At 36.7% G+C, this 13,742-nt stretch overlaps 1 protein-coding gene across 1 annotated transcript in view; it reads right to left on the bottom strand.

Moving 5' to 3' along the window:
• The window catches only part of LOC128635707 (alpha-2-macroglobulin), an 806,957-nt gene that overhangs the window by 743,881 nt on the left and 49,334 nt on the right, over window positions 1-13,742 (bottom strand). The window contains exons 2-3 of the mRNA XM_053688833.1: window positions 12,634-12,785; window positions 8,556-8,659 (exon numbers count right to left, since the gene is read on the bottom strand). Coding sequence (XP_053544808.1) covers window positions 8,556-8,659; window positions 12,634-12,785 — 256 coding nt within the window. The remainder of the gene's footprint in view (window positions 1-8,555; window positions 8,660-12,633; window positions 12,786-13,742) is intronic.

Raw genomic sequence — 13,742 nt, 5'->3', positions numbered from 1 at the left:
CAAGTCACAGCCACTGCCTGCTCAATTGGTACCTTTTTCTGCATTGCCCCACTCTCTCACCTCTTCTAATTTTAAAAGATGCATCTCTTCTGATTTTGCCCCGCCTCTCGATCTCAGCAGTGCACTCCATCTGTAACACCCTTTCCTGACCTTCCCCTGAGGTGGGTGATAGTGTAATGCTGTCCTACCTGTTTTGTGTATGAGAACTAAGCCTCCGCAGAGTGGGAGTAGGAGGAGGGGTTAAAATCAGGTATATAAGGGATGCCTGTATGACGCTAGTGCCCTCCACCTATATAATATAGAATAATAGGGTGTGGGGTCCTATAAGATTTTAGTACAAAAAGAAAACAAGTAATAACCACACAAGAAATCTTCAAATAAAATGTTGCTTTGATTATTATAAAGTGTTTAACCAATAACATACAGTGCAACAAATACAAATACTAATATTAATCACAATATCTTCTTATGACATCAGTATACCTTTTTTTAACTCAGAAGTCCTTCATATAGCTCATGAAATAATATAACATAACTGTTGTTGTAAAATACTTTGAGGTGGTGCTGTACAATGCAATTTCATATACTAATAGAATTTAGTTGAGGTAATTATCCTTGCTGCTTGTGAACGAAGCTAGAGAGCGCTGCTTGTGATCGATGCAGTGCTCAAGAAAACTTCTCCTCAGAAATACTGAATAACATAAGTCTCTACTTATTACTGAATTTCAGCAATCCACTTGCCTTATATACCTGCAAAGTCAGTCACTCTTTTACTACAAACAGCTGCAGAAATCTCACAGTTATGCCCTTATGTAACGTAGCTTTATAAATCCAGTCAGTTGTATTTATGGAAACTGTTCAGGCAGAATAACTAATAGGATATTCTCTGGGTTATCTTTTAAAATACATCACACTCAGTTACTTCCTTATGTATCCAGCTGTGCAATCCATTTAGTGTATTTATGCAAACTGTTTAGGCAGAATAACTTATAGGATATTCTCTGGGTTATCTCTTTAATATACATCACACTCAGTTACTTCCTTATGTAATGCAGCTGTGCAATCCATTTAGTGTATTTAATGCAAACTGTTTAGGCAGAATAAACTTATAGGATATTCTCTGGGTTATCTCTTTAATATACATCACACTCAGTTTGCTTCTTATGTAATGCAAGCTGTGCAATCCATTTAGTGTATTTATGCAACTGTTTAGGCAGAATTAACCTTATAGGATATTCTCTGGGTTATCTCTTTAATATACATCACACTCAGTTTCTTCCTTATGTAATGCCGCTGTGCAATCCATTTAGTGTATTTATGCAACTGTTTAGGCAGAATAACTTCTAGAATATTCTCTGGGTTATCTCTTTAATATACAACAACTCTGCAGCACATCACACTCAGTTACTTCCTTATGTAATGCAGCTGTGCAATCCATTTAGTAGTATTTATGCAACTGTTTAGGCAGAATAACTTCTAGAATATTCTCTGGGTTATCTCTTTAATATACAAACAACTCTGCAGCACATCACACTCAGTTACTTCCTTATGTAATGACAGCTGTGCAATCCATTTAGTGTATTTATGCAACTGTTTAGGCAGAATAACTTCTAGAATATTCTCTGGGGTTATCTCTTTAATATACAAACAACTCTGCAGCACATCACACTCAGTTACTTCCTTATGTATGCAGATGTGCAATCCATTTAGTGTATTTATGCAAACTGTTTAGGTAGAATAACATTCTATAATATTCTCTGGGTTATCTTTTTAATATACAACAACTCTGCAGCACATCACACTCATTTACTTCCTTATGTAATGCAGCTGTGCAATCCATTTAGTGTATTTATGCAACTGTTTTAGGTAGAATAACTTCTAGAATATTCTCTGGGTTATCTCTTTAATATACAACCAACTCTGCAGCACATCACAATCAGTTACTTCCTTATGTAATGCAGCTGTGCAATCCATTTAGTGTATTTATGCAAACTGTTTAAGCAGAATAACTTCTAGAATATTCTCTGGGTTATCTACTTTAATATACAACAACTCTGCAGCACATCACACTCAGTTTACTTCCTTATGTAATGCAGCTGTGCAATCCATTTAGTGTATTTATGCAACTGTTTAGGTAGAATAACTTCTATAATATTCTCTGGGTTATCTCTTTAATATACAACAACTCTGCAGCACATCACACTCAGTTACTTCCTTATGTAATGCAGCTGTGCAATCCATTTAGTGTATTTATGCAACTGTTTAGGCAGAATAACTTTCTAGATTATTCTCTGGGTTATCTCTTTAATATACAACAACTCTGCAGCACATCACACTCAGTTACTTCCTTATGTAATTGCAGCTGTGCAATCCATTTAGTGTATTTATGCAAACTGTTTTAGGCAGAATAACATCTATGAATATTCTCTGGGTTATCTCTTTATATACAACAACTCTGCAGCACATCACACTCAGTTACTTCCTTATGTAATGCAGCTGTGCAATCCATTTAGTGTATTTATGCAACTGTTTAGGCAGAATAACTTCTAGAATATTCTCTGGGTTATCTCTTTAATATACAACAACTCTGCAGCACATCACATATGACTAGTATATCTTTTCTCTTGCATTTAGTTAACATGAAGTTATGGAGATCTTAAAACAGCAGATAATGGCTGACACAGTACAAATAAAAGGTTCTGCAGCAGCCACATGTAGCAATGTGCTGAACTATCTCTGGAATCCATTGCATTAGTCTGAATAACTTCTTTCAGATTGGAAACAGCAACTTTCTTCCCCCCATCTCCAAGTCTGTGCCAAAGCTCCACAATTCTATTAACACCTCAGAAAATCTCCTCAGCACTAACAACTCCTCCCCCTTCCCAGATAGCATTTTTCTTCCTCAATACAACTTTTACAGCAGCCATCTTGGGTAAGGGCAAGGTCCTTACAAATATAAAAAAATGCATTATAGCCGGTTAGATAGTAAAAGTGTCAATCAGTGTCCAAGACTCTTGTACAATGTTGCAAACTCCAATAGTAGTTATAAAATAAAACCGCCTTGTATATATATAAAAAAAACCAGTGTGGTTGGTTTAAAAAATCCCCCAGCAGTTCTGGGTACTTGACAAACCGTCGCCGTAGCACTTAGTTCCATGAATCTTGGCTAGTGAGGGAGCGTGGCCTGATGCGTTTCGCGACTCGATTTGTCAAGTACCCAGAACTGCTGGGGATTTTTTAACCAACCACACTGTTTTTTTATATATATATATATATACAAGGCGGTTTGTTTTATAACTATTGGAGTTTGCAAACATTGTACAAGAGTCTTGGGACACTGATTGACACTTTTACTATCTAACCGGCTATTAAAAAAAAAGACTTTTAATGCTACATTTATGCATAATATTTATGTACACATACATACAAATATACATACACACATATATACATACACGCACATACAAATATACATAAACACATATATACAGTATGTACACACATACAAATAACATACACACATATATACAGTATGTACACACATACAAATATACTTAAACACATATATACAGTATGTACACAATTACAAATAGACATACACACATATATACAGTATGTAACACACATACAAATATACATACACACATATTATACAGTATGTACACACATACAAATATACATACACACATATATACAGTATGTACACACATACAAATATACATAAACACATATATACAGTAATGTACACCACATACAAATATACATACACACATATACTAACATACCACAATTTATACATACACGCACATACAAATATACATACACACATATATACTACACACATTTATACATACACGCACATACCAAATATACATACACACATATATACATACACACATTTATACATACACGCACATACAAATATACATACACACATATATACAGTATGTACACACATACAAATATACATAAACACATATATACAGCATGTACACACATACAAAATATACATACACACATATATACATACAGACACATACAAATATACATACACACATTTATACATACACGCACATACAAATATATTAAAACAATTCTATGTTAAGAACATAGGAATGTAAAATATGTGAAACGCGCTTCAGGTTTCGTGCTTTAGGTCTAATGCGGTGTCGAATAAAACAATTATTATCTTAAAATATTAAATATATTAAAAATATTAATAATTATTATTATAGATACTGTAAAAAAATGTATTATATTCTATGGATTATTCAGAATTTTTTATTACATCTATTTTATTAAGGTGTGTTATGTATTTATTAAATATAAAATATTGAAACATGTTAATAATGAATGTAAATAGAATCTATAAGAATTATTTACATTCAGCGAGATTACGAGTTTTTGCTGGTAACAGGGGTAGCGGTGCTAACGAGCAGTTTTTCCCTCACCGCTCACCCTACAGACAACGCTGGTATTACGGGTTTTTAGAAAGCCAGCATTAGCCGCAGAAAAGTGAGCGGAGAGCAAAATTTCTCCACATCTCCACCTCAATACCAGCGCTGCTTACGTTAGCGGTGAGCTGGTAAAACGTGCTTGTGCACGATTTCCCCATAGGAATCATTGGGGGAGAGCTGCTGAAAAAAACCTAACACATGCAAAAAAAGCAGCGTTCAGCTCTTAACGCAGCCCCATTGATTCCTGGGGGAAATACATTTTATGTCTACACCTAACACCCTAACATGAACCCCGAGTCTAAACACCCCCTAATCTTACACTTATTAACCCCTAATCCGCCGCCCCTGACATCGCCGACACCTACATTTATATTTATTAACCCTATAATCTTCCGCCCCCGACATCGCTGACACCTACATTATATTTATTAACCCCTAATCTGCTGCCCCCGACATCGCCGACACCTACTTTATATTTATTAACCCCTAATCCGCCGCCCCCCCGACATCGCCCGACACTACATTATATTTATTAACCCCTAATCTTCGCCCGCCGACATCGCTGACACCTACTTATATTTATTAACCCCTAATCTGCCGCCCCCGACATCGCCGACAACCTACATTATATTTATTAACCCCTAATCCGCCGCCCCCGACATCGCCGACACCTACATTATATTTATTAACCCCTAATCTTCCGCCCCCGACATCGCTGACACCTACATTATATTTATTAACCCCTAATCTGCCGCCCCCAACATCGCCAACACCTACATTATATTTATTAACCCCTACTCTGACCGCCCCCAATGTCGCCACCACTATAATAAAGATCTTAACCCCTAAACCTAAAGTCTAACCCTAACCCTAACACCCCCTAACTTAAATATAATTTAATAAATCTAAATTAAAATAACTATCATTAACTAAATAATTCCTATTTAAAACTAAATACCTGTAAAATAAACCCTAAGATAGCTACAATATAACTAATAGTTACATTGTAGCTAGCTTAGGTTTATTTTTATTTTACAGGCAAGTTTGTATTTATTTTAACCTAGGTAGAATAGTTACTAACTAGTTATTAACTATTAATAACTACCTAGTTAAAATAAAGTCAAATTTACCTGTAAAATAAATCCTAAACCTAAGTTATAATTACACCTAACACTACACTACAATTAAATTAATTACCTAAACTAAATACAATTAAATACAATTATCTAAAGTACGGGGGAAAAAAAACACTGAAACTACAGAAAATAATAAAATAATTACAAGTTTTTTGAACTAATTACACCTAATCTAATCCCCCTAATAAAATAAAAAAGCCCCCCAAAATAATAAAATCTCCCTACCCTTTACTAAATTACAAATAGCCCTTAAAAGGGCCTTTTGCGGGGCATTGCCCCCAAAGTAATCAGCTCTTTTACCTGTAAAAAAAGTAAAATACCCCCCAACATTAAACTACCACCCACTCACCCAACCCTACTCTAAAACCCACCCAATACACCCTTAATAAAACCTAACACTGACCCCTTGAAGATCACCCTACCTTGAAAAGTCTTCACCAAAACGGGCTGAAGTCCTCAACGAAGCTGGGCGAAGTGGTCCTCCAGATGGGCAGAAGTCTTCATCTCAAGCCGGGAAAAAGAGGTCCTCCAGACAGGCAGAAGTCTTCATCCAGACAGCATCTTCTATCTTCATCCATCCGGCGCGGAGCGGCTCCATCTTCCAAGACATCGATGCGGAGCATCCTCTTCAAATGAAGTCAAACTGAAGAATGAAGGTTCCTTTAAATGACGTCATCCAAGATGGCATCCCTTGAATTCGATTGGCTGATAGAATTCTATCAGCCAATCGGAATTAAGTAGAAAAATCCTATTGGCTGATGCAATCAGCCAATAGGATTGAAGTTCAATCCTATTGGCTGATCCAATCAGCCAATAGTATTGAGCTGGAATTCTATTGGCTGATTGGATCAGCCAATTAGAATGCAATGCTCAATCCTATTGGCTGATTGCATCAGCCAATAGATTTTTTCTACCTTAATTCCAATTGGCTGACAGAATTCTATCAGCCAATCGGAATTCAAAGGACAGCCATCTTGGATGATGCCATTTAAAGGAACCTTCATTCTTCAGTTGGACTTTGTTTGAAGAGGATGCTCCGCGTCGGATGTCTTGAAGATGCTGCCTGGATGAAGACTTCTGCCCGTCTGGAGGACCTCTTCTTCCTGGCTTGGATTGAAGACTTCTGCCGTTCTGGAGGACCACTTCACCCGGCTTCGTTGAGGACTTCGGCCCAGTTGGGGTGAAGACTTCTCAAGGTAGGGTGATCTTCAAGGGGTTTGTGTTAGGTTTTATAAGGGGGTATTGGGTGGGTTTTAGAGTAGGGTTGGGTTGTGTGGGTGGTGGTGGTTTTAATGTTGGGGGGTATTGTACTTTTTTTTACAGGAAAAAAAGCTGATTACTTTGGGGCAATGCCCCGCAAAAGTTCCTTTTAAGGGCTATTTGTTAATTTAGTATAGGGTAGGCTTTTTATTATTTTTGGGGCTTTTTTATTTTATTAGGGGGATTAGATTAGGTGTAATTAGTTAAAAAAACTTGTAATTATTTTATTATTTTCTGTAAATTTAGTGGGGGTTTTTTTTCGTTCTTTAGATAATTGTATTTAATTGTACTTAGATTAGGTAATTAATTTAACATATAGTGTAGTGTTTGTGTAATTGTAACTTAGGTTAGGATTTATTTACAGGTAATTTGACTTTATTTTAACTAGGTAGCTATTAAATAGTTAATAACTATTTAATAACTATTGTACCTATTTAAAATAAATACAAAGTTGCCTGTAAAATAAAAATAAAACCCTAAGATAGATACAATGTAACTATTAGTTATATTGTAGCTAGCTTAGGGTTTATTTTACAGGTAAGTATTTAGTTTTTAAATAGGAATAATTTAGTTAATGATAGTTATTTTATTTAGATTTATTTAAATTATATTTGTTAGGGGGTGTTAGGGTTAGGGTTAGACTTAGATTTAGGGGTTAATACCATTTAATATAGTTGCGCGACATTGGGGGATGGCAGATAGGGTTAATAAATGTAGGTAGGTGTCGGGGATGTTAGGGATGGCAAGATTAGGGATTAATAAAATATAACTAGTGTTTGTGATGCGGGAGTGTGGCGGTTTAGGGGTTAATATTTTTTTATAGTGGTGGTGATGTCCGGTTCCGGCAGATTAGGGGGTTAAAAAAATTTATTTTAGTGTTTTGCACTGTTGGGGGGCCCTCGGTTTCGGGTTAATAGGTAGTTTATGGGTGTTAGTGTACTTTTTCAGCACTTTAGTTAAGAGTTTTATGCTATGGCGTAGCCCATAAAACTCTTAACCTACTGACTTTTAAATGCGGTATCAGTCTTGACAGGAGAGGCTGTAACCGCTCACTTTTTGGAAGACTCGATAATACCGGTGTTAGGCAAATCCCATTAATAAAGAGGATACGCAATTGACGTAAGTGGATTTGCGGTATTTTCGAGTCTGGCCAAAAAAGTGAGCGGTACACCTGTACCTGCAAGACTCGTAATACCAGCGGGCGTTAAAAAGCAGCGTTGGGACCTCTCAACGCTGCTTTTTAAGGCTAACGCAAGATCGTAATCTAGCCAATTATTTATTAATATTTTTCAATATGTTATATTTAAGAAATACATAACACACCCTTATTATAACTCATGTAGGGTTAGCGCACATAAAGAATTAGTGTACTCCCGAAGGGTTTTTGCACACGTACATTTATATATGTTTATACATGTGAATTATGTGTTTATATGTATAACATATATACACACACACACGTACACTTTGGAGCCCATTCCACTCGAATACTTTTAAACATGAATGTGCTTTGTATTTCAAGGTTTACTTGCAGCGCAGTTAGCACACGAGGTGAAAAAATCTGATAATGCATCGCTTGTGATCTGGTCCTAAAGGTTTTAAAAATATAATTGATGAAACAAGCCCAGTTATACACATTAATGCCCATATACAAAAGGTATTCAGATTGTTTGACACTAGTAAACTATAAGTTAGGCCTTACCGGTTTGTCCGGGTTTATAAACGGCTTTGTCTGTTTGGATATAAATATTGGTTCTTTCTTTTTTCAGCAGTACTTTTGTTTCGTCAGTCACGATTTTTCCTTCGCTGTGAATGGAAACATTACATTGCCCACTTCAACTTTGGAGACTAGGAGGGACCTTATGAAAAGAGATTATAAATTTAAAAAAAAAGTAATCAAGTCATTTTTCCAATTGTAAATAAAGCCATATACATCAATAACAAAGTAAATAAAATATTGTTCCCACTCAATAATGACTTGTTTGTGAGGATTTAATCCATTAATGGGTCCAAACTGGAGAAATTTCAGAAGTCAAATAGAAATCTGGGTAGTTATGTGTGGTTTTATTAACAATGACAAAAAAAGCAATACAAAAACTATAATTAGGTCTTAGATAAACAGAACATTTGATTGCAGTTAAAGGGACACTAACCCATCATTCGCAGGACTTTCAGAGAATTTTTAGCATTTTTGCTATCACTCAATTTAAACAGAATAGACCCTTGTTTTTTTTTTATTACCTGTCAAAACTGTATATATATTTTTAAGTAAACAACCCAAGGTATTGATCTAGGCCCATTTTGGTATATTTCATGCCACCATTTCACCTCCAAATCGGATCAAATTAAACAATTGTTAACTTTTTCACAAACTGCGTTTCTCACTGAAATTAACAGCTTGTGCAATCATGGCACAGATGGTGATAAAAGCTTCTCTGGGATCCCCTTTGTTCAGAAATAGTGACATACATGGATTTAGCTATTGCTTTTTGGTAATTAGAAGGTCGCTAATTGCAGCTCCTGCACCACACTTTTATTATTCCCGTCAGGTGAAGGGGTTAATTAGGTAGCTTGTAAGGTTAATTTTAGCTTTAGTGTAGAGATTACCCTCCCACCTGACACTCCCCCCCCCCCTCCAAACAGCTTTCTAAACCTCCCCCTCTGGATCCAAATCAATTTAAGTCGCAACCTAAGACTATTGTACCTATTTTCATTTTATCAACTAACTTCAACACTTTTTTAGAAAATTATCCTGATGATGAATAAATGGTATATAGGTTTACCAAAGTGAATACATTAAGCTTACAAATTAAAATAATATATTCTCCCTTCAAGATCCAGTTCCAGAATTGAATTTCTCAAACCCTACTGTTTTATGCAGAGATCACAACCCCTCTACTTTTATCCATAAAAGACGAGACACACAAAATTGGAAAAATACTGTGATTTCAATGGAATAGGCCAATTGTGTTAACCAATGAGTCTCCTGTTAAGTAAATCACCTCTGCTTTTTGAGTCCTCATATAATTAACCATTGCACCATTGCACTACGTTTGAATCGTAAAGACTCTTGTGGTGTTGCCATAATGAGAAAAAAAAAAAAACGGTAGAGGGAAGAAGAAGGGAGAGGTAAGGAAAAACACCCAGCGGTTAGTACAATAATCTATCTGACCAAAATGCGACTGGTGGGTGGGTAGGTCGTAGATAAAGGTAAAGTTTGTTATAAAAAATAGATAAAGAATCAGTGTATTGTACACTTCCTAGTAACTATTATTTCAATACAATGGAGGTAAGGAAGTTGGGTGACACTCTACACCGCTATACAGACAGCAGTAAGTGAGAAAACTGTCTCCAACTAGACTCCCTGAACACTTTGGGCTCCATTTATAAAGCAGCCCATCGTTTCATAAGACCTCTGCTTATTAACCTGTGTGCAACTTTTATGTTTCAGATTGAAATCATCCAGATCCTACTAGCGAGTAGCGACTGGTTTGCCACCAGTGAGCAGGGGGATGCATAGCACAAGCATATCACTAGAGCGTATGCTGCAGGCATTTAGCGATGTCAGGCGGGGCATGATTCACTATTAAATCTGCCCCTTTAAGTGAAATTAAGGGGTGGGGGTTTGGAGAGGGGGACATTAAACTTATACAGGTGGAATAAAACTAAGTAACCACACCCCACCTAGGAAAATGATATTAAATGTAACATAGGATATGAATATACTCAGAATAGTATTACAATTAACTTTCAGTATAACTGTATGAACAATAGATAGTAAAAACTATCAAGACAGATTTAAAAACATTTGACAAGTAAAACCCAAATCAGGACATCAGTGATGACTACCTAAGAAAAAAGGATATCTGAATATTCTATTTTCAGCAGTATGAGATCTTCTCAGATAGAATAGTAAAAAGAGAAGGGTCAGCGCTGATCAGCTAGGGTGAGATGTGAATAAAATATATATATTTGCTAGAGATTTAGTGTTACAATTGCGTGGTGAATAATCAATGTGGCAAATGCAGCGTGTGAAGCAAATAATGAATGTGTTTAAAAAATGGACTAAGTAAATTGAGACAGAACAAATCAGATCCACTAAAAATGTGAGGAATGATAAAATCAATACTTTTAAAGAAATAGCTAAAACAGTCATAAATATGTAAGACAAGGCTATATATTAAAAACACAGTTTATTACACAATTAAAAATAATTATAAAACAGGGAACGTCTCCCCAAAAAAATAAAAATAATAATGGCCAATTGACTACAGATAAAATGGTTGACAAAAAAGTTCGGAGGATAAATGGTAGAAGAATAAAATATATCTCAATAGTAGGCAATAAGTAAAAGTACATTGTGAGGATAGGAGAATGGTAAAAACAATACTCCTGGGTGTCCCTCGGTTTATTCAAGGACAAAACTTGCGATGCGGATTTGAGATGCTTTCCCTTTGGGGGATGTAAGTAGCGTGATGATAATAACAATGTTGCTTGTCGTTCGCTAGTACGGATTTAATCAGCCTTTCAAGTAGATTCAGTTATAATTTAGCAGGGATCGACTGGCGTTGGTAATAACTCACAGGAGCAGCTGAATCTAACGGCCCTGTAAATCTGCGTTAAGTGTTTGGAGTAGAAAGGGCATCAAAGGGTTAAAAAGTGAAGATGGTAGCAAATATCTCCGTTGGAAGTTGTAAGTAAAGATGATTACCACTAGTAGTGGCTCCAAGTGGCTTAAACAAACAAGCCTAATGTCCAGAAACAGAATAAGAGATAATGTCCGGTTTTGTCCGTATACACCTCCCTTCGTTCAATTTTTGAATTTTTTGGGCTAGGTGTATTTGGGGGAGAAGAAATCAAAAGTAGCAAAGCAGGTGGTGGTCCTGGTCAACAATATAGACAGTAAAACTATCAAAACAGATATAAAACATTGACAAGTTAAACCAAATCAGGACATCATATAAGTGATGACTACCTAAGGAAAAAGAAAAAAGGATATCTGAAGATCTATTTTCAGCACTAGAGAATCTTCTGAGATAGGGCAAAGGTATTCAGGTAAGCCCCATAGCAAAAGGAGGACTACAATGCTGTGGGATCCCTATTATTTTTCTGTATATGGTCTCGTTGAGGAAGGGGACACCATTCTGGAGCTGAGGATCAGAAGATGCTTGAGGTTAAGGTATTTACAAGACTGATGGTTTTATCTCCAGGTAGAGAGCAATTCAAGTCACATCTTTAGGAGTAGTGAATGGAATGTCCCCTCTTGGTTGTTTATACATTTAGTAGGATAGCCACCAGTAATATTTAATGCCTGCTTTTGGAGAGTAATCACAATCTCATAGGATTGTCATTAGGTAGATTTTGTGCTCTAGGAATGCAATGAGCTCTGTCTTTGAGAAAATCGGGAGGGGAGAAAACAGCATACACAGGGGCAGTGACATATCCTTCAAGATAAGTTGGGGTTATCTTTTTTTAAGACTCCACGCATTCTCAAGTTGTTATTTGGAGATCTGTCCTCCAGGTCAGCCTGTTTTTGCTCTAGGTCAGAAATGTAAACCGCCAAGTTTTGAGAATATGATAATAAATTAGTATAATCTCAGAGCTAGATCTTCATGTTTTTATTCTTAAAGTCTCCGTTCTTTCCCCTTAAGGCTGCAATAAATCAGCGAAGTTCAGCTGCCAAAACTTTAATAGCTTTAGTCAAGTTGTCCTGCATGACATACATGAGAATATTGAGGGTATCAACTATGCTAGGAGCCATATTTCCCGTCTTTCAATACTTGTAAGGGTTGTTCAGTTTGAGATAAAGTAACTGGAGGATCAGTCGTAGGAGAAGATTCTCTTGATGATGGCTGATTTCTAGAATAAGAAATCTTTGATCTGCAACACTCTCTTGACATTTGGAAGTGTTTTGGCTGTTTTTCTTTACCGACTGCAACATTATGTTATAGCATAAAATTCACCAGAATCAGCTTTAAAAAAAAACACAAATAATTTATGATGGCGGCTACCAGGGAAAAATATTAATCTGAGATGTTCTGAGTATGAAGTAAATGAGGATTCCCATGATATTAGGGCCCAGCAACACAAAGCTGCCAGCTTAATCACGTAGGCAAACAAAAAACTTGTTTAATGTTTTCTCCCTCTTGGCTTTGTAAAAAAGGATATGTCAAAAAGGGTGATGGAGCACAAATATTAAACATATAGGGGTCAATTTATTATAGTGCGAGCTGAATGATACAAAAGTTAGCGTATCATGTTCGCTGCAACATCGATAAAGGCCGACAGCATACGCTCTCTGCAATTTTTCATTGCACCAGCAGTTCTTGTGTTAATCAACCAGATTGTATTCGGTTCGGGTTGATTTCTGTCCGCGGCCTCAGAGCAGGCGGACAGGTTATGGAGCAGCGGTCTTTAGAACGATGCTTCATAACTTCTGTTTCCAGCGAGCCTGAAGGCTTTGCCGGAAAACGGGGCATCAAGTTTCTACGGAGCTTGATAAATTGACACCCTAGGGCTCGATTTATCAAGCTACAGCAGACAGGGGCGTATGTGCCCGTGTTTGCCGCAGCTCGCTCTGGGGGAGAGAATTCCACTGGCAGAATTTAACATTGCATTTAAACACTATTTTGTGCTTGCGTGCAATGCCGACTCCTGCCCACACACAGCAACTCATGCAGTGGTCAGGAGATGTCGATCTCCCCAGTCGGACGAGACCAGGGAGATTGACATTCTCCACCTAAGAGGTGTAAAAGAGTGTAGGAAGCAGCGGTGTGATGACCACTGCTTGATAAATACGTACTGCAGGTTTTCGAGAGAGAACCTCCAGTCGTAGGGGAGGAGAAGGCTTGATAAATCGAGCTGATAGTTTAAGAGGAGAATATGAAAG

This window comes from Bombina bombina, chromosome 7, assembly GCF_027579735.1.
Source record: "Bombina bombina isolate aBomBom1 chromosome 7, aBomBom1.pri, whole genome shotgun sequence".
Lineage (NCBI taxonomy): Eukaryota > Metazoa > Chordata > Amphibia > Anura > Bombinatoridae > Bombina > Bombina bombina.
This window is presented reverse-complemented; position numbering and strand designations above follow the sequence as displayed.